We start from the raw sequence: 26,230 nt of genomic DNA on the forward strand, positions 1-26,230 counted from the left end.
GAAGCACTACCTGTCATCTCACAGATTCATTCATATATCCTCTTGGAAGTTATTGGCTCTTTTGGTGGCTGTACCCTATTATAATTTTTCCCACCAACTCCATTGTCTTATGTTCCTCTCTCACTGTTCCCACTTCTTGCTTTTATTTTCATCTTCTTGTGAAGAGAGATGGGAATACTCTGTTAACACTATTTAGAAATGGAGATCGGAGTAGCTGAATAAGTTCTTTATTGTTAGAATGATTTTCTGAAAGACCACAAGATGCTCAGTGGATGAGTTTTTGAAAATATTTTTATTTGTTTGAAAAAGAGAGAGAATGAATGAAAACACCAGAGCCTCTTGATTATGCAAACAAACAAATTCCACATGCATGTGTCACTTCGTACATCTGGCTTTACATGGGTTCTAGGGAATCAAACCTGGGCTGGTAGTCTTTGCAAGTAAGCATCTTTAACTACTGAGCAATTCTTCCAGTCTGTGGATGAGTTTTATTGCTCAACTCTCTGGCCCACTGTTCTTTCTGCCTTCAGGTTCAGTGGCCTCACTCTGGCATCCAGAGTTGCCAACACAAAGATTTCCATCATACATGGTCCAGTTATTCAATTTCATTAGGAAAACACCATGAGACTGTTTGATGCCAGCTCAGCAGCAGTGGGAAGTAGGAGACTTCTCTGTTGGTCACAGCCCCTGTGGTTTTTAAGCTGTCTTTTTCATGATTTAAGTATGCCCTGTCTGTGGGCCCCTGAAGAAGCAGGTCAGTCATCTCCCAGACAATTGTGGCATTTTCCTACCTCAGTATGGAGCTATAAGCTTGTCAATCCAGTTCAGATTGACTGCATTGGGAAACAAAGGGTTTCCAGCCACCAGCAGGCCTCAAAGAACAGAATGCATTGTAAATAGTTTGTCCTACCAGAGAACTAAAGCATCTTGCACATTCTAGAAACCTCAGGACACTGCTATGTTGATGGAAATGCCACGGCAGGTAGGAGTCTAACTCCCTTCTTCCGTGCCTGTTTACTGACAGCCATTGTGCAGTGGCGCTACCCAAGAAAAATTCTTTGCAGAGGACTTAATAGTGCTAAATCTTCAATGGATATTTTAAGGCAAAATTTTGAAGATAATACACAAACTCCTCTCCACAGGAAATTTAGTCACAACTTCATAAGTGGGCTTGTGAAATAATAAAGTTAGTCCAGAAACTGCATTGCTTTAGAACTTGAGCATTCACAAGCCTCTGAAATCTTTGGAAGATACATATAAATTGATCATAAGTTAAGTGTCATAGACTTTGCCAAGAAAGTTGTGACATGTTCACAAAATAAATTAACCAATGAGTGCGCTTCATGCTCTCTGGATGTTATCATTAGCAGACATAATCAGGAATAATTTTCAGTAACAGCCTTGATGTTATTAATGCTTATATCCTACTAGGGATTGATGATCAGATTCTGAGGAATCCTAATTACCCTCAGACACTTAATTACAACAAAATTGCCCCAAGAATAGTTTTACATGAGGAATGCATGATAAATTCTGACAGTGTGCAAATTCTGAAAAACAAAAGTTAAATTTAGGTGTGTTTTCAGGGTGCAGATAGTAGGTTTTGTGGGAGGGAGGAGATATAGTCCTCTTAGCCAGAATTGATGCTTAAATGATTGATTATGGTTATGAAACATGATGAATCTACGTTTCTGCACAGAAGACTGTGTGTGAAAACACATGCTCATGCAGGTCAATCCCACCAGAATTATGTGCCATGTTTGATCAATAAGGATACTAATGTGATGGAACCATTATTAAACCCTGCATTTCCTCAGGACAGGGAACTCACCCTCATAGTGCTTTGCACAAGTAAGTGCTTGACAAATACTTTTAAATAGATATGAGTGAACAGAGGAGGAAATGAAGGATTTTGCATCATGACTTTGTAGGTCATTGAGCCAGCCTTTGCAAAGTTACACCTACACAGTCAAGTTTTAGGCTCCCTCTTTTTTTCTTGGTACTTCCTGTCTACTCCTCGGGCACAGCTGTTTAGATTTATGGTGTTGACAACTGCCTGAGACCTCTCCCTAGATGAAATAGGATGATCTGAGTATACCTTTGTACCCAAGGTACATTTAATAATAGGACCCCTTCTCCACAAATGTTTTCATTTGAAGATGATACCTGAGATTCAATTGGTCCTCGAGTGTCCAGTAGTGAAATTCTGGGCAATAGCCTGGGAGGGGCTATTTTGAGTCATTCCTAGTGTCCATATAGGCACAAATCCCTTGCTTCAAAGAACACCTTGCATTTTCAAAACATTTACAGACATTAGATTACATACCAGTTCAAATATGCAATCCATCTATGTCCAAATTCCTTCCCTCTTCTTTCTTCTACAGCTCTTACATTCTGTCACCTTGAAAAATGTCATAGTCTCCCCATCTACCAATCTCCCTTTCTAGAGAATGTGACCAGTTAGCAGTTATGTAACAGGAGCCATGACTTCACAGGTACATGCATAGTAGAGAAACTTTGGAAACCTTATTACTAAATTAACAAGCCTTAGAATAGTCTTAAACTTCAGAGTTTGAAGCCTTCTTCATTTCTTTATGAAGAAAAAAAAGTTTTACCTTTTCATTTAAAGAGGTCAACAAGTGTTTAGGTTCATAAAGTGTGTAAGTCCCTCCAGGTATTATTCTTACCCAATCCTATGGACCAAATGGTGTGATTATTTAGAGATCTGTGAGCATTCTTTTCGACCTTTGAAAATATCTACAGAAATGAATGTCTGTGCTCTTACATATACATGCATATATATGCTTTTCTATAGATACGGTCTTATGTTTTAGATTTTGTTATGTGACTTGCTTTTTCAATTAGCTTTGTAAAATATATGCATTTGCTTTCAGATCAATAAACATAGATATGCTCACTGTTTCCTTTAATGGTGTAATTCTCACAGACATTCTGTGAATGTCATCATCTTTTAAAATCATCTCCCTATCCATGGAGCATCTTTTTATAATTTTTATTTTTTATTTTTTTTAATATTTTTTGTTCATTTATTTATTTATTTATTTGAGAGCGACAGACATAGAGAGAAAGACAGATAGAGGGAGAGAGAGAGAATGGGTGCGCCAGGACTTCCACTGCATACAAACTCCAGACGTGTGCGCCCCCTTGTGCATCTGGCTAACGTGGGACCTGGGGAACTGAGCCTTGAACCGGGGTTCTTAGGCTTCACAGGCAAGCGCTTAACCGCTAAGCCATCTCTCCAGCCCTATTTTTTATTTTTATTTTTTTGTTTTTTGAGGTAGGGTCTCACTCTAGCCCAGGCTGACCTGGAATTCACTATGTAGCCTCAAGTTGGCTTCGAACTCACAGCAATCCTCCTACCTCTGACTCCCAAATGCTGGGATTAAAGCATGTGCCACCACACCCAGCTGGAGCATTATTTTAATGTTCTGCTTCTTCTAGCACTGCTCTGTTAAGTTTCTGTGTGCATGTGTTTAAACACAGACATGCATATGTATATATATGCATGTTATATGGCATCACCTTATACCCTTTTCTAAAGAGAAATTATTGGATTAATTAGTATATACATGTTAGAGGTGGATTACATACTGTCATGCATGCTGTTAGACTCTAACCAGCAGACATTGGAATCTCATTGCTTCACATAAGATGCTGTTTGAATTGTTGCTTATTTTTACAGAAAAAGAAACAATTTGTTTTAATTTTTTCCTTTAGTTAGCAGTATGACTAGGCATCTTTTCATATATTCACTGAGCACTATGGGAAGTTTTAGTGGTAGGGAATAAGTATCAGAAATTGACTCGAGCTCCCCCATAACTTACTAAATTAATCTGTCTGCTCTTTTTCTTTGCCAGTCAAGATGTATCGTGTGCAGTATAGAAGTTTGTTTTCTTAATTGAAACTCAAACATTTATTGAAGAGAAGGAAGTACTTGGAAAAAATATTTCTATTTTACTGGATATTGTGACCTCTCTGTCACACAATTTAAAAACATCTTAAATTAATATAATGAATTTAATATAATGAACATTATTGCAGATTTAGTGTTTTTTCAATCTTTTGAGGAATTGATAGCAGTTTTTCAGAAGCAAATATTCTTTTTTAGAGCTGAACTCATGAGGTTTGGCCTCTAGTGAATGAAACTGAAAAATCAGTGAAATGTTTTCTTCTAACCCTATTTTAGGGTCTCTGTTAAACTCTTGTGGGATGAAGGTGTTAATGGCAATCTGTGCCTTGTTATTCTTGCAATTTAGTGGGAATTTTCTGTGTACATATGGGAAACAATCTATAGATTAGAAAAAAATACTATGCAGAGCCGTGGATAGAACTTCCTAAAGGGAGAAAAATGGAAAGCTGTACAACAGGGCCGTCTGGATTACTGGTCAGGTGGGGAGCCACAGCCTTATAAAACATAACAAAGAAGTACCAAAATTGGCCAGTCTGTCCCTATTCACATCATTTCAGCTCAGCACCATGTTGCAAAATCATCCCAAGTCCCTTAAAATTTCTTGTTGGTTTACTGAAAATTGTCAAAGCTCTTTCTGATTACAGAAATTTTCCCTCTCTAACCAAATTGTTCTGACTAAGCTCTCCAGTTTATTCTTTTGCAAGGTCTTTGAGAACTAGACCTTCTAAGATGCAAGTCTGTTGAAGTAAAACCACCATTTAGGCATTTTCTAGATCATTTAAGTGCAACCACCAGCCCTTCCCTTCCTACATTCCTTCATCAAACCCAGCCTCAGATCACACATCTCAGAGTAAGTTCTCATCAAACCCAGCCTCAGATCACACATCCCAGAGTAAGCTCTCACATTTCCTTACCATTATGGCAACATGACTCAGGGAATCTGAATTAGTCCTGTAATTACCCGAGATCCTTTGCATCTGTGAACGCAGGCTGACACAGCAGCATTCTCAACATCGGTGAAGTCAGTGGCAACACCTCCTTTTATTTTAACATCCAAGCTTTATAATTTACTCTTAGAGATATATTTTTTCTTAGTATCTGGTAACTAAATAGAAACCCCTTGGGAAATCTTCATTATAATCTAGTGAAGAGAGAAGGAAATACAAATTTAACCATATTTAGCAATGTAATGAAGATCTGGGTAGCCAAATAAGTTCTTTGTTCCTAAAAGAGCACTAGATGTTGATTAGATGAGTTTAGTGGCTCAGTTCTCTGGCTCACTCTTCTTGCTGTCTTCTGTTTCAGTGGCCTTGCTCTGACACCCAGAAGAAAAGGGCGACTCAAATTAGCAAAACACTCCAGGTTATATGGACAGAGCTTATCATAGTTTCATCACTTTAGTTCCTCTTCTTCTTACAAAGACTCAGTGAGAGAGAGGGATGTCATGGTGTTTTTGCAAACTCAGATAAACCATTGTGTATAAGGCTACTAAATCCTAATCCCTAAACTCAGTTGTGATCATCTCATCATTAATATTTACAGCAAAGTCTCTAGCTGTGTTGTCATTAATTCATTCATTTTATTCATTTTCAAATAGTTAGTCCCTACTATATACGAGGTCCTGCTCTGCCTCCAAATGCTGTGTGTGTATTGGGCTGTCCTGAACTTATGTTCATCAAAGAGGTGTCTTTGATGTGTGGTATTAGTAATTGTGTTTCTTGACAGCAGAAGCTTTGAGATTAATAGTCAGACAACATTCTTCCTACTCACAGAGTCATGCAGTCTCTTTGTTTCCAAGTAGGACTTACAAGCTTGAGACACCTAATACAAACTTAAAAACCAAGTGGGATTAATTAACCAAGAACAAGAAGACCCTGTCAACTGGGTACATATTGGCACTGGCTTCACAGGTAGCATTGGGAAGAGCCTGCTTAGCGGTGTAGGTGGAGCAAAATGGTAGATTGTAAATTGGGTTGCCTGGATTTATAGTCAGGCCTGAGAAAATAAAATGGCAACTTTCCTCATGGCCAATAGAAGGAGATGATAGGTATCTTGTGTGAGTGTGGGGGGGGGGGGCAAAACAGTTGTTAAGTTTCACGAAGACAAAACCCACTTTCCCATTGCACCCCAAGTTAAATCTCATTATAATGTCCTACACAGTAGATGTTAGAAAGGTCTACTTGACATTTAGCTGTGAAGCACGGGTTAAAATCTTTGAATCACTCGTAAGATTGTCACTCTTGGATTAGATTACTGGAAAATGGTACAATCACAGGCAGAGAAGCAACAAGTCACCTAGTTAGGAGAATAAGGTGGGAGTTTGTTTATAGCTACACAACAGAAGTCTAGGCCACAAGATTGGTATGGCGTCAACAAATGAGACCAGGACTTCTGAGTCATTTAAATGAGGTTCTGCGACTTTACCTTGATCAAGAACTTACATGTGAGAGAAAGGCACTGGGTATGAGAGCTAGGCAAATCCTCTTGACTTGTATTTGTCTGTTAAGAGCTTTTCAAACATTAACTTAAGAAAGGATTTTCTGATATTTTTATTTATTTGCAAATAGAGAGAGATAGAAGAAAGTCAGACAGAGAGAATGGACATGCCAGAGCCACCAGCCACTGCAAATGAACTCCATATGCATGCGCCACATTGCACATCTGGCTTTATGTGGGTACTGGGGAATTGAACCTGGGCTGTTAGGCTTTGCAGCCAAGCACCTTAACCACTAAGCAATCTCTCCAGCCTAAGAAAGGCTTCCAAACACACTTATTTCCAGTCCCTTGTTCAGAGGTTCTGACTCACTGAGTCTTCCTTAGATCCCAGGAGCATGTGGGTTTAATGGTGCACTCGAGGTGTATCTGGAGCTGGTGGACCTCACTTTGGGAATCTGTGGCCTAGTCCTCAAGGAGAGGATTCAAGATCCCCCACTGTGTGCCTCTGCAAGCAGCAGGCCATACCTTCCTTCTCCCTCTGCTTCTCACCAGCTCCTAATTGTCCCCATTGGATCATCACCAGCTTGCTGGAGACCAGGTCAGGTGTTGTGAAGCAGAGGTGGAGAGAACCCATTGAGTTCAGAGCACTGTGGCCTGCAAACTGGTGACAGAAGACATAGATGACAGTAGCACTGCTTTGTAAAGCCAGGAGTGCTTTCCTCAGCACACGCTTTCATGCCACAATGCATATGTCCAAGAGCTAAGGAAGCACGTAGCTGTTCCAGTGGCCAACATCTAAGCCATTGTCATAGAATTCCTCCAGTAGGAACATGCCCAGTGGAACGCTAAGGGTCAGTCAGCCAGAAGTATCTGGAGTGTTTTGTAAACTCATTGAGTTCTCAGGTTGAGGAAACAAATGTCTTCCAAACACAGCCATGAGCTATTCTGGTAGCTTCCCCAGTTACAGACTCCATATTAAAATGAGGAGTCAGTTTCTCTGCTTTTCCTGGGAGAGAGTTTCAGTAGAGTTACAGCTCAGATGAAACCTCCAGGATATTGATGGCCAAGACAGTGAAGGCAGAAATGACATCCAAATTGTAGAGATGTCACTGTTTGGAACAACATTTTTATATACTTTGGGTGGTAGATTATGTGATAAAAATTGCTTTAGAATAACTTCTGTGTTACATGAAATCTCTGAGCTTCTCTGTTCTTTCATTGTGGTAGAATTGCTACAACTTACTGTGGCCTGTTACAGTGGACAGGAATGCACTAAAATGCTTTTATAAACCCTGTCTTACATATTTACCACAACATTATAAAATAGAGGTAATTTTCCAAAAAAATAAAAAGGAGAAAGAGTCATGAAGAAAAATAAATCTAAGACATGAATTGTTTAACAGGTCAACTTGGAATTTATCTAGGAGCCCAGTTGTTGAAGCAATGGATGAAAATAAAACTGTGGCTATGTCAGAAAAGGAAGGAGAAGAAAGCCCTGGGTGATCTTCTTCTACTCATGAGAGCTTTTATAATTTTTCAATGGTTTCATCAATTTTACTAGTTAATTCAATACTCTCTCACCCTAGTACAGATATACTTTTCAAATGTGAATCTGATCTAATTAACTTTGCCTAAAGTTTGGTTACAAAGCACCTCAGCAAAAATAGCAAGAGTTTCTCAAAATTTATTTGGTCCATTGAAAGCTCTGGCCCCAGTTATTCTTCATGATGTGTCAGAACACAGGCCCAGCCTGGAATCCTGGCTCTGGAACAAGATAGCTGTGAGGATTTTAATGAGTTCTTTTACCTTCTGGGTGTCTTGCGTAAGCTGGGGTCAGGAAAACTTCATTGAAAAGGTGTGATAAATACGAAGACTTTCTATGTAAAACATATAGGTCAATGATTTTCTTTGAGCCAATAAAGATTAGATCTTTTCTTTACTAACAGCAGATCTCTAAGTAACTGGTGTAACACCAAGCAAACTATTCCATGGAAGTGCCAGGGCAAGGGAATGCTATTGAGAATGCCTTGGATTTATAGAAAATTATATAATGGCTATCTTCATTCTGCTGCTCCTTTCCCTCAGTGAAAAGGGTAGATTCATAAATAAGTCCAATTATCTGGCTATTGAGAAATATATAAATGTTTGAAGGAGTGTTTTCACTTTTATTTGTTCAGCATCATGTAAACAAAATATTAGTCATAAAAGCAGGGCATTCACCAGTTCCTCTGCTGCCATTTCTATCTGTTAGAGAGATTCATTTGAATTCTCTGCTTCCAAAAAATAAATTTCAAGTGGTTATGTGAGAAATACATTGTGTTTACATAGCATATACATGGGTGTATAAGATGTGCATGCCCTGTACAAATGTGTACTGAGGCTAGAAGGGGACATCGGATGCCCTCCTCTGTCTTTCTTCCACTTTGTTTTGTTGACACTAAATGTCTCAAAAAAAAAAAAAAAGCTGTATCAATGGTTCTCCAGTCTCTGCACCCCTCAGGGCTGTGTGTATATAGGCCACACCTGGCTCTTGTGAATGCTGGTGTCCAAACCCAGGCCCTCATGTTTACATGGCAAGCATCCTTACCCATTGAACCATCTCTCGTCTTTAAGATGTCTTAACACTACAATAGCATGTTGGTAGTAAGTATTGGTCCTCTGGGCTGTTCTTAGAGCGAAACTTCAGTGCCTAGCATCAAGCTAAAAAGATGTGGACCCCAGATTATATTCTGACAGTCTTTAGGTGCATTACCAGTTGCTGATTTATTTTCCTTGTCATCTCATAGCTTCTGCCATGAATCACAGAAAAAGGTATTTAAAAGGAGCCGGATGGCTGTGGGTTGTTAGGGTCCAGGCTGAGGCTAGCATGGGAGATCAGCCACAAGTCTAAGTGTTATCTATTAATTTTCCTGGTATCCAGAGCTTAGTAGTTGCTTCCTAGCATCAACGTCAAGGAGAATGAATTTTGTTGTGCTAATCTAACTGCTTCATAAACAAGCAGAGTAAACATGCATCATGATTTAGCATGTTGTGAAGATATAGCCTGCTGGTGCTAACCTTGGTGTACATGTGTGCATAGTGGGGTGGACCTTTCTCTGTTTACACTTCTCTATCACATGGGTCAAAATGGAGAACGACCTGTGATGCCTGCCACTACCATTGTATGGTAAGGTAGTCCCTTAATTAAGGGCCCCTAAGTTATAACATAAAGAAAATATGTGTGGCACACATTCCACTTCAGAAACATTGAAACACCCTAGCAGTTTATCCTCACACAACACTGTACTGCTTGGTTGGGAGTTGGGTAACTGTGATTCACTTAATAATACATTTATATTCTAGTTCCTTTCAAACAAAAGATTGAAGTGGTAAATGTGTAGGAAACAAATAGATGTAATAGTATAATATACTTCTTATCTAGAAGGCCAATAGTATGAATAATTTATCTGGCCTTCACTTAAACTCTTACTGGATAATATGTCTGCCCCCCACCCCCCAGAAATTTTACTGAGAAACATTCCTGAAACAAGGCTGGTTAAACCTAGGAATTCAGGTTGATCAAGAGTTATCCCATTTCTTATAGTAGATGTTAACTATGTGTAGCTATTTGTATGTGAATTAATCAAAATTGAATAAGGTATGAAAGTCAGTTGCTCAGCCATGCTAGCCACATTTCAAATGCTCAATAACCACATTCGATACTGTGCTGGACAGCATAGTTAACAAACACTTCCATCATAGAGGAAGTTCTGTTGGCAGTGCTGCCCTGGAGAGTGCCTACGTACTATTCCATTTAGTCATGTGGTTCCTTTCTCCTCGAACGTCCTCTTCCACTGGAGAAGGAATGCCATGCCCAGCTTCATGGAGCTGAAGATGGATGATGAACTCTTGATCTCATCTGCAATCAAAAGATATAAGTAGCACTAAGTGCCAAATAAGGAGAAAAGCTTTAGGAATAAGTTGTAGAGCTATAAGAAGAAACTCACAAATAGTATTAGGGAATTCAATAGGATAATATGTAAGCATATGTATAAATTGTTATTTTAGTTAGCATACAAAATAATGGATTTTATTCATTTTCATCCAGATGTTTCATTGTACCTTCCTTAGATACAGCCCTTTGCTACCCTATCCATCCTTCCTCACCCTCTGTATTATAAATATATAATACATAATATATACATATGTAATTTAAGTTTTGAACATATATGTCTAGCCACCTCTGAACTATGGAAAGAAGGATAACTTCATTGCTCAATTTAGTCTACATTATTGTTATAATTAGTCCCAATGTCTTTGATAACTACAAAGCAAGTTTCTTTCTAGAAAGAAAAACAAAATTAACGAAATTGCGACTAAGAGGGATAATTCTCTCTCTTTAATCTCCAGAAGCTGCAATTTAGGTTAAATGAGATGAATTTCTAATTTCTCCCTTCTTCCATTCTTGGAAGTAGGATAGCCTTTAAAATGAAGGAAGAAGGGGTTTGTAAATCATGGTAACAGCTAGCATTTCTTGTCCATTTGTGTTTTGTGTATGTTCTGATGCCATTAATAAATGTATGTGTCCTTGCTACAGCTACATTATTAGTCCTCAAGGACAAGTACTGTTTTCTGTGTTTTTGCTTTCTGTAATAGTACCTGAACCAGCATTTGAGAGCCATGACAGAGTGACGGACTGACTGATTTGCTGACCTTGCCATTACCCATAGGTTGATGTTCACAAAATGTGTTAACATCTTGCCTCATTGTGCTTTGGGTCTGAGAGGTCTTATCTCCTGCATGAAATCCAACCACAGGAATACAGGAGCCATTCACCAGAAAATTAGTTAGGCTTTCTCTAGTAGTGTGTGTGTGGAAAGATCTTAATGGATTTTTTTAAATTGTTTTTGTTCATTTTTTATTTATTTTTATTTGAGAGCAACAGACACAGAGAGAAAGGCACAGAGAGAGAGGGAGAGAGATAATGGTTATGCCAGGGCCTCCAGCCACTGAAAACGAACTCCAGACATGTGCACCCCTTGTGCATCCAGCCCACGTGGGTCCTGGGGAATCAAGCCTCGAACCGGGGTCCTTAGGCTTCACAGGCAAGCACTTAACTGCTAAGCCATCTTTCCAGCCCAATGGATTTTTTTTTGTAAATTTAGTTAGTTTTATGCGAATAGTACTAGAAACAGAATAAGTTAGAACTCTTTGAGTAACACAGCCATCTACCCAAATGTACTTGGTGTCTCTATTCTGCCTACTTGAAATTACTTGAAGTAATGAGGGGTTTCTTCACTTGGGTTTGCTTTTAGGGTAATAGAGCATGTTTGTGGGGCCATTCTGGTTTTGACAGGTTTTCAAATCAGCCATGATGTCTATAGGCAGGAAATATAGACGTCCATAGGCAGGAAATATAGTTTCATCCCTCAGATCCAGAATGTTAGGTGTGATACCTGCCATCATCCTCGATTGTTTGTTTGTTTGTTTGTTTTTCTACCACATCATGTACCCTTTAAACTTACACATGCCATAACTCCAGAATATAGATTGAATGCATGTGACATTTCTGCTCTCTCAGAAACAGGAGAAATGATAGGGAAAAGAATGAATTAGTTTTCACAAAAGGCCACTGAGTGTCTTTGTCATTGTACCTGAATGATTGATGTTCCTATTTGGAAAGCTGCAGGAGTTCAGTGAAAAATGTCTCTCTTCTTGGAAGGGTAATGTCACAGTAAGGAGTACTATGTGGGGATTTATAGGTGACAAATTTGAACAGAGCCAACATTGTATTACAGATTATAAGTGCTGTCTATTTTGCTAAGGAGACATTATATTCTAATAGGCCATGGTAATAATTTCCTCCTGATGGATTTTCCACTTTTAGGTGTGCCCAGCAACCAGGTACCCAAAGTTAAGATCAGTCCACGGGACTACTCAAGCCACACAGCTCCTATTTCTGGCCCACTCAAATCACTCATATTTGTTGCTATTTTGGGCCCCACTGGGACAAATGGAAAAAATCAGGATATGTGTTATTTAGAGTAGGATCTAGAACCATGGGCAGGAGGTACCCATCTCAAGTAAGCCAAGAATGTTGCTAAATGTTCCATTTTCTTGGATTTGTGATATACTTTTAACAGTATAATAATGAAATCTTAATTCTGTGTGGAAGTGTATCACATGCCTTTGCTGTGTCTGTTCTTATATTGGGTTATTAAGGGATTTGTTTCTTGCCTTTTTGAAGATTTTGTTTTCCTTGTTCAAATTTATCTTATTTTTGAGAACAACCTTGTCATGGTAAAATACCTACACTTTTTATTTTACCTATTTAGGAAATACATATATGAATTATATCATTAATATACATAAACATTTAATTCATTATATTAATAAATTATATGGTATGTCAAAGGCAATTCACTTACTTTTCTTAATACCTCAGTATGGTGTGCTTACTATCATTTTACAAGTTAGAAAACTGAGACACTAAGAGGTAGATTGTAAGTAGTATTGTGAGGATTTATGTTCAGGCAGTTTGACTTCAGAGTAGTTGTTCTTCATCACTGTTAACATTTATTTGAAAAACATTCAGGCAAAAATAGCATAACCAAAGACAATTATAGGTGTGCTATTTTCACATCATTATTCTATATGTAGATTCCACATAGCTAATCCATCTTGACACCTCAATTTTATTTCTTGCTTTAAAAATAAAAAAAATAATTAAACCATGTCCTTCAATATTCCTGATCAGTAGTGCTCCAGTGGCTATTTAGTGCACCCTTCATGGAATTGCCCCTCTCTTTGCCCAGCCATTCTCTGTCGTTGCCCCCTTACTCTCCAGTTTTTTGATAATCATTAGTGTTGTGGAGGCTGTCCTGGTACAGAAGTTTTTGTGTTTTTCAGAATGTTCTTCCAGAATACCTTCTCAGAAGAAAAGATTCAAATCCAATGTATAAACACTTCAGTATATAGGTTGTTAGATGACTTCTCCAAGGAACTGGAAAAAAATGTCTACCACATTACACATAAGTACTTTTGTCACAGCTCACATGTAGCTCTGAGAATGATTTTGAAAAAATGTTGGTAACACACTAGGTAGAATATGGCATTTGTTATTTCAGTTTCTATTTCTTTGTTAGCTTGAGAGTTGACTTCATTCATTTGGGATGATCAATTATACGAGTATTTGTTAGTAGCCATTTGTGTCTCTTGCCTATCTGTCTAGTGAGGTCATCCAAAAGCCATTGGGAATCAAAAACAGAAGTCAGTAATTTTCCATTCTTCACCATGTGGACATGGAATTTTCTTGGGTATTTTCCTAGTCTATAGTGCTAAAAATAATTTACTTGTCCTCCAAACTTTTTATGGATTTTTTCTGTTGATTCTATATAAAGCATACAAATGTCTGCTTATAAGGAATATTGTTCAGTTTTTTGCTATGGGTGTGCCTTGTGCATATCTGCATTTGATCTCTGTCTTGAATCATGTGCTCCCAGAGGGCCTATGTGTCTTTGAACTATTAAGCACACACCTTCTGGTAATGTTTACACAAGTGTAGGCTAGCACCCTCAGCCAAGGGTGAGTTGTGTATTGACCATGCTATTTGGGCATCTGAATGAAACAAATGAGAAGAGTGCGGTGTAGTTAAGTGGCTGTGTCTCTGGACCCTGGTTTTAGTTAGAGCTAAGAACACAAACAGTACCACCCTTGCCTGGCAATAGGGCCTTACTTTATTTAGTAAGACATAAAGCCTTCTGGTCTTCAGAAGAGGCAGTTCTAATTCAGGAAGGCATACCCAAAGTCCACGAATTGGTTCTGTGTTTTCCAAGAACTCATATTGACCGAAACGTTCCTGGGCACTTCTAATAATCCTGATTTTTTTCCATTAAAAACAAAATAGTAATATCAATAATAGCTGACATTTCTGAAGCACTTTAACATATTATAAACAGACTTCCTTATCCAGGGACTCGATTAATCTGCACAATAACCCCATGATGTTGGTAATGATATCCACATTTTACAGCTGAGGAAACAGACTCAGTGAGAAGCAGCAGTGGACAGCAATAGCGCCTCAGCTCCCCTCAAAAAGTGTGTGTCTCAGATCTTAGCATCATATTCTAAAAACACAGTACACTGACAGAAAATAATTGATTAACAACACTTTACTATGAGGCAAGGAGAAAGTAAGGAATAACAAAAGATGTTATAGAACTTCACAGAAAGGAACCACATAAGAGGCCAGAAAAATTCTATGTAATGAGAAGAAAATTGAAGGGGATAGATAAAATAAGGTATTGAAAGGCTGATGATTATTTTCAAGTATTCAGATCTTCCCTCATTTCTTCCTTCTACGACATGTTCACTTGCAGCTCTCCCGTTTATTATAAGAATTAACAATAATAATAGAACTTCTAGCTATGAGGTACCATGTACCTATAAAAAATGATGAGAAGGGGCTGGGGAGATGGCTTAGTGGTTAAAACACTTACTTGCATAGCCAAAGGACCCAGGTTCAATTCCCCAGGACCCACGTAAGCCAGATGGACGAGGCGGCACATGTATCTGGAGTTCATTTGCAGTGGCTGGAGCCCCTGGATCACACATTCTTTCTCCCCCCACCTCCTTTCACTCTCCCAAATAAATGAACTAAATTATTTTTTTTTAATGATATGAAAGATTTCAGTGAATTTACCCATTGTAAAGACAGATGGAGAAATAGATCTATGCTGCTCTTTTTGAAGGATTTTCTGCATAGTATTTATGAAATGTGGAAACATAATGGAATAAAGGGATGTATGTAGAACCTGATGCAAGACTGGGTTAGGAATAATCCCTCTAAAACTGTTGCAAGCAAGAAAGCCTTGAAATCCTAAAGTGGAAGAACTTCAGTCAACCCAGTGCATTCCAAATATTTGCTTTTAAAACTTCACAGTTGAGATGTAAACAGTTTCTCACATGAATCCAGGCTATGTGAAGTTCTACTTCAGGTGGAGCAAACTCTGCCTGGAAATACCTCATTATCATGCTTTTATTTCAGGATTTTATGGGCAGCTGCAAACATTCTGCCCCCCACAGTACCCTGACTCCCAGCGAAATATGCCACCCAACAGCTCCTGCAGTGTGGTGCCTTCCTTTGAGGATTGCCTGGTCCCCACATCCATGGGCCAGGCTGGTTTTGATGTTTTCCACAGAGCCTTTTCCACACACTCTGGCATTACAGGTGAGTGTCTGTCTGTGTCTAACAGACTCAAGCCCACTGGCAAAAGAGACCAGGTGAGTTTCCTATGTCTAGCAGAACTGGTCTTGACCATATTAAATCCTATGAGGTATCCCTGAAATGTTGCTCATTTTCACATTCCTCCCAGTTCTTCTCTACCCCTCTTCATTTTGCACAGGGTTCTGCATATCTCGGTGTGGACAAAATTCCTTCTGGTCTTCCTGAGTTATCTCTTTGTATTACTGTTCTGCTCTGGGCATTATCCACTGAATCAAGTGACAACATGGGCCACTAGCCTGCTGAAATAGCTTAGGTTCCAGCTTTATAGAAAATAGTCTCTCCTTCGCTGCACTCAGTGCCCATGACTTAGGTCTTTCCAGGCCTTGTCCTACAATTTGCTCCTCTGACTTGTGCTTGCTCACTCTCCTCACCTCACATGCCCTCCCCTCTCTGTCTTAGTTCTGCTTCCTTTTGGAATATTTTTTCCCTACCTTTCCATCTGAGCATGACATTCTCATTCATGACTCAGCTTTACTGTTACCCCCTTGTCGAGGCCATCCTCAGGACGCCCGAGAGTGCTTTGACTTCTGTCAAGGCCATATTTTGTACTTTGTTAGCTGCCTGCAGTCCATGCTCGTTCCCCCATTAAGGTTCTTAAGGAAGGAGACCTGCTAGAGGACCTAAGCCTCGAAGATTGCATTCTAGACTCCAGCCAGCTGGTGCCCAATGGCATTGACGCACTGAACAGCCACTGGGGTGGCGCAGTGGAAGTTCTGACCGCCTGTGTTCTTTCTCTTGCAGTGTACGATTTGCCTTCGGGTTCCTCAAGCCTCTTTGGGGAATCTCTTCGCAGTGGGCCTGAAGATACCACATTCTTACAGATCAGCGCTGTGGACCGCTGTCCTAGCCAGCTTTCTTCTGTTTTCACTGAAGGCTAAACATTTCCCTGGCCTCTGCTGCACATCCAGGACCTTTCAGTCACTCACCACCTTTTACTTTCATAATTCCCACAATATGTGTGAAGGAAGTCAGCCAAATTGGTGGAGCCTGTAGGGTCACTGAGTCCTGGAAAGCAGGATGGATATTCAGGGCTGGCTTTGCAGTAATGTTGGCACTTGCTCATTTTTTCTCTGGGTTTGCTGGAACAAGTGACCAGAGGACTGTTTTTTCAAAGGGAATTTATAATCTCACTCCACCAGATACCTGTTATTTCCTGGATTTCAACTCTCAAGACACCAATGAATGTGTACATGCATGGGGGGAGGGGAGTATCTTGCTGTAAACTCCAAAGAGGGAAGGACAGCCCAGTTACCAGAGGTATAGCAAGCCGCCGAACCCATGTTCTCCCTCATGGCTGGACAAAGCACGTCCAGGCACAGTGAGGGAACTCCATGTCCAAAGCGTAATGTGGCTTCAACTCTTGGATACTCCCTGGGTTTGCCTCTTCTCTTAACATATCCTCATGCTAATCACTTGCTTTTCCATATTTCTCTAATGGCCAAATGGTTTTGTATTCATCAAGTTGCTTTGTTTCTGGATTTTTAAAGACTTCTTATTTTTACATTTACATTTAAAGGAAAGAAAAGACAACACTTAAAAGTTCGTTATTTGGTTGGAAATCATTGTTATTTTAATGATCCCAGGTACATACATTTGCCACAGCTGTACCTCTGCCTGGCCCCAAACCTGAAATGTTAGTTTGACAGTTAGTGAAAGCTATGTGAGGGAAACAAGATGGGCATTCACACACATGCGTGTGCACACACACACACACACACACACACACACACACACACACCTCACTGTTGCCAGTATTGTAGCAAGAATACTCATGGTTTGATTGCTCAGTGACTACCCCTCATTTGAGTGGCTCACCCATTGCCTCTGCTCTGGTGCTCTGGCTGAGACTGGCCCAGCCAGTAGATAGGAGAATAGAGAATAGGAGAACAAAGGTGGGTTTGTTCAGAAAACAAGACCAGGGGTGCCTGATATCCAGTTAGTTTGTCCAGCCTCTGTGCTCTTCCTTCAGGATAGTCACTCATCTGTCTATCTCTCCCTTCCCTGTGTCTGCACCCTTTCCCCTTTTCTTCCTGTCTGTGTCTCAGACATGCCCAACACTTGCCAGTCCTGCCGGCTCTTTGGAATGGTTCACAAAAGGTGGGCTGAATAACACAAGCCTTTGTCTGGAACTCTGGTTTGAAAATCTGGCTACTTTTTCAAGGAGAACTTAACTACTTTATAGGAAGATATTTTCACTGATTCTTCCACAAAAGTATTCAAGATCCTGTGTCCTGGGCATAGGCTATAACAATTGGACAAATTCAAAATACCAAGACAATTTCAACCTTTTAGTATGCTCCTAGCTAAGATTTCATTTTTTTTAAATGCTCTTTTGAACAGAAGAGAAACAGTGTTCTTTGTGAAACAGAAGTTGTGATCTCCAACAAGACAATAGAATGCTCAGCGTCAGTCCTGTTCCAGTTTGTATTCAATAGATGGACCCATCCCAACGGATTCCCAAGTCAGAAGTCTCCTACCTGATTCCTCCACTCATTTCAATATGTCATAGAATGCAGAATAAAGAACCATGTATGGGTTTTGTTTTTACAGTACACTTGGTTGATAAGTGACTCTAGTCATGGATGTGTTCTCAGGAAAGTGGTCATGCCGTCGTGCAAGTCTGCAAAACTCTGAATTCCCATTTTATAAAAGCCTGCTGTGTTTTGAGGAAAAAAATACATATCAGGTGAGCTCTTGGGTTTCTGGAAACCACCATCCTCCTCACAGGCCTTGCAGTTTGTTTTACTCAGCCTAAACAAGTGCACATGTGTGTTAACACTGGCTTAGTCAATAGTATCCTCCAAGAGTCTTCTGTCACACTCTAGAAAGGGAGGAAGACCCTGCTGTCTTTCAGAGACACTATCTATCCATTTTTAAATCCTGAAGCTTTTACAGTATTTCATTTGTGTGATCACAAAAGAACAGAGGAAAGGCCATGGCTGTTTTGCAGCTGTTAGTCTTGGCTTGAGGCTTTGCAGAATTTAAGAGAGAGAGGAGGATAAAGCAGGATGCTGAACCTCAGAAACTGTGACTGGCAACTCCCCACTTTGGTGAAGAGGCGATGCTTTTGAGCCAGTCTCTGGCCTCACAGTGGCCTCTAACCATCATGCTACTCCTTCCCTGTCTCCCCTGAGCTAGAGGGATCCAGGAAGGACCAGGTGGCAGCACCGTTAGCACCTCCTCCTCAGCAGTACACCAAGCACCGCCCCAACCGACATTTGTGTCAGAGGGAACATTGTAAGAGCATAACTCAGTGTGGCCCCCAAAGTGTTCTGGGATGGCCTCTGGTTTGAGTTTCTTGCCTGGAGAGATGATACATTCAGGTCTTTCAGACTATACTGCTGCCCTCAGAGTCCAGAATTTCCCTAACTATAAAATTTGGCCCTTATTTACTTTGGCATGGCAGAAGATTTATACATAACTGCTTTCATTGTTGTTTTGTAACAGTGGAAGTAAAACTTCAAGACATCATCGCTTTCTGTTTCTGGGCCATTTCTATGTAGCCATTTCCACAAGCATCGGAGCAGAGCTCGTCATCTCCCTTTGAAAACAAAAATGCAAACAGCAACAACAAAAATTGATGCTTATGAAACACACACAGCCCAAAACCAATTATCTTACTGAATTGAAAAGGATTAGTATGCCAAGGAACATATCATTGTTGCATTCATTGTCATAATTCCCTAAAGGGACCACATCACACTATCAGTTGTAATTTAGCCTCTGATCAGCATTCAAATATTATTTAAATATTTACTGATCCTGTGAGGTAGCATCACTTACACGTGTTTCTGCCATCCAACCCAGGTGATTCTGAAGTAGAAAAGCAGTCTTCAGTAGATCACAGCACAGTGCTCACTGATAATAGAGTGCTGTTTGTGTTCAGTTTCGGAGTTACCAGCTGACAAGCACACGAACACCAGCTTCAAACTGGGCTGACTGTCCTACCCGCCCCCATCACAGAACCTTGACTTTCTAGTCGCCTTGAAGTATTGACAATAGCCACTGTAAATGTTCGGTTTAACTATTTGGTATTTTATTTGACTGTTTGGGCCATGTCGTTTTTACAGCAGCGTTTCATTCCTAATGGCACTTTCTATTGATACTTTCTGTTAGTATGGACAGGTGTCAGTTACATTTTTTGCCATGGATGAAGTTTTAAAGAGTGTAAGGGAAAGAAAGAAAGAAAGAAGAAAGAAAGAGGAAGAAAGAAAAGAGAAAGAAAGGGAGAGAGAAACCAAGTTCATTGGGGGAAATGGTGAGTGTAAAAAGAAGAGATTTATTTTGTACAGACAGCAAAGCATCCTCTGTAACGTTGCTGACATAAAGCACTGTCGGGGGAAAAAAGTGGAAATCTGTTTTCCATAAATCACACAGGCTCTTGTACATAGTTATATACACTCACGTAGAGAAATGAACTGCATATATCATACTGGACATGGGGCCGATTTTACTGTAGAGGCACATCTGGTGCTCATTGTCATAAATCTTTTAAAGAATTAGGTACACTTTTTCTATTAATATGTATAGTTTTGCGATTTGTCACAGTTATGTTTCATATAATCATAAGTTATTTTGTCTTGTTTCATGAAGTCCTTTTTTTATGTCAAAAGTAAAATGAAGGGATTGTGTACTTGGCACAGAATAAAACTGGAAATAGAGGGTGCGCCTCCTGCCTAAAGTCCTCCTTCAGTGTGTCCCTTGAAGACACAATGGCAACCAGCATTGTTTGTTTGTTTGTTCGATTGTTTTGTTTTGTTTTGCCACCAGCCTCCTCTGTATTGGGGATGGTAATTATAATTAAAAGCAGATGTGGGGTGTGTGGGGGGGGGGGCAAGGCTAGCTTTAAAATGCCGCATTGCTTTGGGCCAGAGCTGCAGCCTGGATTTAATTATAGATATGAGGACGAAATGGCAGTAAAAATGAATGTCTCCCTGAATCCTTTACATGTTGGGAGTGTCCATAAATAAAACATGAAGTTTTATTTCATCACATTTAATTAAAGCTTTTATACATGTTTTATTGGTTATTCTATTAATCCGCTTCACAAACTGAATAAATGTGTGCAAGGGCTTGGGGTTTATTTGTGCCTTTTCAATGTAGTGCTACATCATGCTTCAGAAATGCCTCGAGTGCTCAGTACTCCAGGTGCAGAGCTTCACAGGCCGGTGGGGGAAGGAGGGGTTTTTGGTCCCACTTTCCTAAAACCCTTCAAAGAAAGACACAGCATCCAAGCCTTCCAAGGAGCTAAGTCTTCTGATGCTTCATGGACACGGGAAGGGTCAATGACCCCTACCTTTTGTTCCAGTCCTGCCCTCTTGCTGCTCTGGGCTCCCTCATTTCTACTCCCATCCATGGGGAAAGAGGGTCAGGACAGCCTCGTACTCACAGGCTTTCCAGCCACACACAGGAGCCTAAAACATACCCCACCTCAGCCAGAAGGCTGACACATGCCCACAATCCAACACTCAAAAGGTGGAGGCAAGATTACAAGTCTGAGGCCAGACTGGGTTACATGTTTTATTTCTTGTCAAGAAATAAAAATGAAGTCTGCGAAGATGGCTCAGTAGATAAAACGCTTGTCATGCAAGTATTAGGTCCTTGCTGTGGATTCATAAAACCCAGGCATGGTGTATGTGGCTGTATTCTTCACACTGGGAAGGTGGAGCCAGGAGGATCTTGGGGCTTACTTGCTGGCTAGCTAAAACAAATAGTGAGTCCGAGGTTCAGTGGAAGACCCTTCCCCATCCTGACACACACACACACACACACACACACACACACGATTAAAGAATTATTGAGAAAGACATCTTGTTGTCCTTTTTTTTAAATATTGATTTATTTATTTGGGAGGGAGAGAATGGGCCCAGGGTCTCTTGTCACTGCAGATGAACTCCAGATGCATGTACCACTTTGTACTTCTGGTTTTACATAGGTACTGGGGAACCAAACCCTGGCTATCAGCAAACACTTTTAACCACTGAGCATCCCCCCAGCATTGAGAAAGACATCTGAGATCAATGCTGGCTTCCACAACACTTGTGCACTTGCACATTCACACACATACATGCACATACACAAATGAAATAGCCCTGGTGAGTATTCATAGAAAGTTGGCTTGTTCATTACTGTTCTAAGACATGAGAATGATTTTCAAGGGCAATAGAAAACAGAGGGATCACTTGAGCACGTTAGGGTCAGAGATCAGACACTGTCTGTTTCCCGATTTGAAAGAGGAAACAGTGCTGACTAATGAGACCTGAGGAGCAGCTCAGTTTACTAAAGCCAACCACTGTTGGGACTGAGACTTGGCCCAGCCACTTCCTAAAATAAGTGGGCATTAACTAGGAGAGTTGAAGGTGGGTATATCCCATGACACAACAACTCCTCCACTCCTACATTGTCTGAAGTCAACAGTGCCTCAGATATGAGATGCTCATGGCAGAGTTATTTGCAATAATTCAAGCAATATAACTCAGGGGTCCACTGATAGTCCAGCGAACTGATGACCCTTGCCTACATGCCAAAGTGGATGACATAGTAAAGGAAACATCAGGGGCCACCTGCAGTAATGTTCAGTATTGCTCCAGTCAGTATTACTCTAAAACAAGCAAAATTAAACTACGTAGTTTTGGTGGTCAGAATATACAGAATAGAAAGACAAAAATATCACAAAGGCCTAGCCCTAGCTGGGAAATAAGGGCCCTTGGGACACTTCTAAGTTGTGAGGGGCAATGTTTTGTCTCTTGATCCAAGAGTTAAGGTACCCAGGTGTTTGCTTTATAATTTTTTTAACTATGTATATATATATTTTATAGTTTTCACTTCAAAAAGCTGAAAGATCCAAGTCTTTCATCCCCTAGTCCTGTGGTCTGAAAACTGTTCCGCAAAGAGCCAGTTGGTGCATATTTTATACCTTGCGTGTTATCTGATCTGTTTCACCTACACAACTCTGCCACTGTAGTATAGCTCAAAAGCAGCCAAAGACACACTCAAGCAAACAGTGTGCCACTGTTCCAGAGATTTTTTTTAATTAATTATTTATTTGAGAGCGACAGACAGAGGGAGAAAGAAGAGAGAGAGAGAGAGAGAGAGAATGGGCACACCAGGGCCTCCAGCCACTGCAAACGAACTCCAGACGCGTGCGCCCCCTTGTGCATCTGGTTAACGTGGGTCCTGGGGAATGGAGCCTCGAACTGGGGTCCTTAGGTTTCACAGGCAAGCGCTTAACCGCTAAGCCATCTCTCCAGAAATTTTGTTTACAGATGCAAATATGAATTTCTGCTCAGGTGTCATGATATTTTTTTAACTTCAAACTATTTAAGTAGGTTCCTAAAAAGAAAAGTGTTCTTAGAGCCGGACGTGGTGGCGCATGCCTTTAATCCCAGCACTTGGGAGGCAGAGGTAGGAGGATTGCTGAGAGTTCGAGGCCACCCTGAGACTACATAGTGAATTCCAGGTCAGCCTGAGCCAGAGTGAGACCCTACCTCGAAAAAAAAAAAAAGTGTTCGTAGTTCACAGGCTGTATAAAGCAATAGATAGCAAACAGGATTTGGCCTCTGGGCCATAATTTGCAGACCCTTGTCAATTGAAGACCATCCCCAGCCCTTCCCATAAATACTTCCATGAAGGAAACTGCAAAGAGGAGCCACTCTACTTATTTTTCTGCTACTGCAGGCCTTGTTCCTAGAGGAAATTCATGAGTTCTATTGATTTAGCTTTTCTTTGTTTAGATCCCGGGTTCTGCTCCCCGGGATACAGATGAATACTGAGAGCCTGGAGTGCCATTCAACTTTATCTCTGGATTTAACGTTTTTAATAAAAGAAACTGGGCATACAGAAATCTGTGAGAGCTAGAAAATGAGCACCCATTCTTTCCAAGCTAACCAAATATTTGCTGGATCTTGGCAGCCATAGCCAACCTTTTCCTCTGAAATGCTGAGAGGTTATAAGTAATGGAAGACTTCATTTTTCTCAGGCCACAGCTCTTATGAGAAGCTGGGACTGCCTCAAAACCTACAGGAAAAAGAGAGTCAAAGGTGCCACAGAAAGACGGGGATGAAGTTCTGTTCACTTGGCATGAGCAAAGCTCGAGGTTCAATTCACTGGGGAAATGGTTATAACAGAGTCAGTGCCCTGATAGTGCTGACTTCCTGCCCCCTTAACGTGACCACAGAGCCACCTCCTAGCTTTTTGGTTTTCCTCCATACCTAGCTCCCTAATTCTCAAACTCAGAGGCTTGTCAGCTCTAACAGTGATGCTAGTTTGCCACTCATACTTGAGAGAATGAAACTGAATTCACAGGGGCACGGGTGTACTTATGTCTCTCTGTGTGTCTCTAGCTTGTGACAAAGTTAAGTATTTTCAAAACTATGGCTCTGCATATGTCTTGAGTCATTTGTAAATACTAGCTTGGATTAAAATCCTCTTCGGCAGGTCTCCCTGCTGGTTTCATTTGCTTGAGTTAGTTTATTGTGTGTGGTTCAGCCATTAAAGTTGCCAACAGCCTAGTATTTTGGAAAAAATAACCCAAGTTTTATAAAGACAGGTTTAACCAAGAGAAAGCTGCATGAGTTTCCAGTCCAATCCCCTTGTTTTATAGAGGACATGGGTTATTTCACTCACTCATGTGTTCATTCACTCACTCATGCAACATTTATTGTATGCCTACTCGATATAACATAAACTAGGTAGCTTAGCTTCACAGAGCTAAAGGTGGTGATTCTAAGACTCAATCATGGAGAATACTGTCTGAGGATTGTCTACATGGTCTCTCTCATGTCAGATCCTAGCTTCCAATTTTAAGACTTGTGCATAAGTTGAAGTAAGAGTCAGTAGTAGAGGCCAGGAAGCTAGATAGGAGGCATGAGAAGGGAGGAGAGGAGAGAGTTTGACAGGTAGGAAAAGTAGATATATAAGCAGAGAGACAGAATACTGGAGGTGGAAAGGTCTAATTGGGGTCAGGAGAAGTTGATGGAGGAGAGGAGGTTAACCAAAGCTAAAGATGTTATGAGTAAGCCATATAGAAACACACTGCTTTTTTAGATAATTAAAAATCTATTACTTTTATTAAAAGGAGGAGGCAGAAGTACCCTGTGGTGGTGAGGAATGCCACTTTCGGAAGTCAGGGTATTATGGGAAAATTTCAGTGTCCTGTGTGATACCTCTCAGTGAGTTGTTAGGTAGGCATCCATAAAGTCCTCCCCCCCCCCATAAAAAAAATACAGGCTCTTGCCAATGCTCTTGGTCTTCCCTAGATGGTAAGACTGTTGCTGAAGACACCACAAAATGTGAAGACACTACATGACATTGAGAAATCAAGTTAGAGCTAAGCTGAAAGCCTCCTCCCTGCTTGTTAGCTGTCAGTGTTGAAAAGTGCTGTGCAGACTGCTGGGGTCACCAGCGATCTGAACCAGCAGTGGACCCTGGGAGCTTCCCAACCAGCCAGGCAAGATGAATATTATCAGAGTAACCAACTCTTCTCTGATTGGATTTGAGGCGTGCTCCACAGGAAGGAATTCATTCCTGGCACTTAACACCTAGTCAAAAGCTTGTGGATTGGATGGTCATAGGTCCTATGTGGGAAGCTACTACTGTTGTTTCACTAAGTGAGTTATGTTGGGCTCATCAAATTACTCTCTACTAAAAGTTTATGTTTATTCCCATAGGTTAGTGCAGCTTTCATTTTGGGGTAGAGAAGTGTTTTGGGGTTGTTTTTGCTTGTTTGTTTGTTTTTATTTGTTTTTACAGATAGAATTGACTACTGGGGAGACTCAAAACTCATCAAAGTGTTGACAAGTGACCTTCTAATGCTAAGCACTGAGACATCTCTATCACACCTGCCAAGATTCAGAGGACATTGTGGAAGAGGTGTCAGAAAGAATATCAAGGGCTAAAGGATGGGCAGAAGTGGTTTAGAACATTATCTCCTGGACACAAAGAGACCCCTGCATCCATATCTCATAGTGCCAGTCATTACCTACGTGGGTTCATCAACATGTTGTCATAGATTATGGAGGAGGACAAAAAAAAGACATCAAAATAGCAGAAGGACTAGTTAGGAATAAGAAAGGGTTCAGTGGGAGAGGTACAGGTGAGGGGGACAAAAGAAAGTAGAGAAGGAATTAAGATCAGAATACATTACATACATGTGTGAAAATTGTCAATAAAAAAGTTTTAAATGCACATTTTAGAATGACCAATACACACAAAAGTTATACTGACCTGGAAATTCTATTGGGAAGGAAACATCTGTATTTTACAAAGTTCTCCAGCTGGTTATTTATACAATCTAAAATTGACCAATTTTCCTGTAGTAGAGACAGACCATTGAACAGGGCAACTGCAGCTCTCAGCCCAAGAGAGGTTCCAACGTCCTGCCTGAGGGCTCAGAATTGCCCGTGGGGAATAATAGGGGACATCAGAATGAACAGAATTTCAAGAAGCAGAGAAAGAATAGGCAGAGCAGTTGTAGATCCAGCAAGAGAAGGAAAGTTACTCAACATGCCCAGTGAAAGGGTATAGTTCCATGTCTCTTGTCTGAGTGATTCTTCCAAGAGCCACTGGCTTAGAGCCTTTTCCCTACCCACAGAGACCTG

The 26,230-nt window shown here is 40.5% G+C and overlaps 1 protein-coding gene across 4 annotated transcripts in view; it reads left to right on the forward strand.

Annotated features, from left to right (window-relative positions):
• The window catches only part of Glis3 (GLIS family zinc finger 3), a 492,950-nt gene extending 472,298 nt beyond the window's left edge, over positions 1-20,652 (forward strand). For all 4 annotated transcript variants that reach the window (XM_045157705.1, XM_045157712.1, XM_045157721.1 and 1 more), the window contains 2 exons: positions 15,393-15,575; positions 16,374-20,652. In XM_045157705.1, coding sequence (XP_045013640.1) covers positions 15,393-15,575; positions 16,374-16,510 — 320 coding nt within the window. In that variant the 3' untranslated portion in view covers positions 16,511-20,652. The remainder of the gene's footprint in view (positions 1-15,392; positions 15,576-16,373) is intronic.
• The last annotated feature ends 5,578 nt before the right edge of the window (positions 20,653-26,230 follow it).

Source organism: Jaculus jaculus, chromosome 1 (genome assembly GCF_020740685.1).
Source record: "Jaculus jaculus isolate mJacJac1 chromosome 1, mJacJac1.mat.Y.cur, whole genome shotgun sequence".
NCBI classification, from domain to species: domain Eukaryota; kingdom Metazoa; phylum Chordata; class Mammalia; order Rodentia; family Dipodidae; genus Jaculus; species Jaculus jaculus.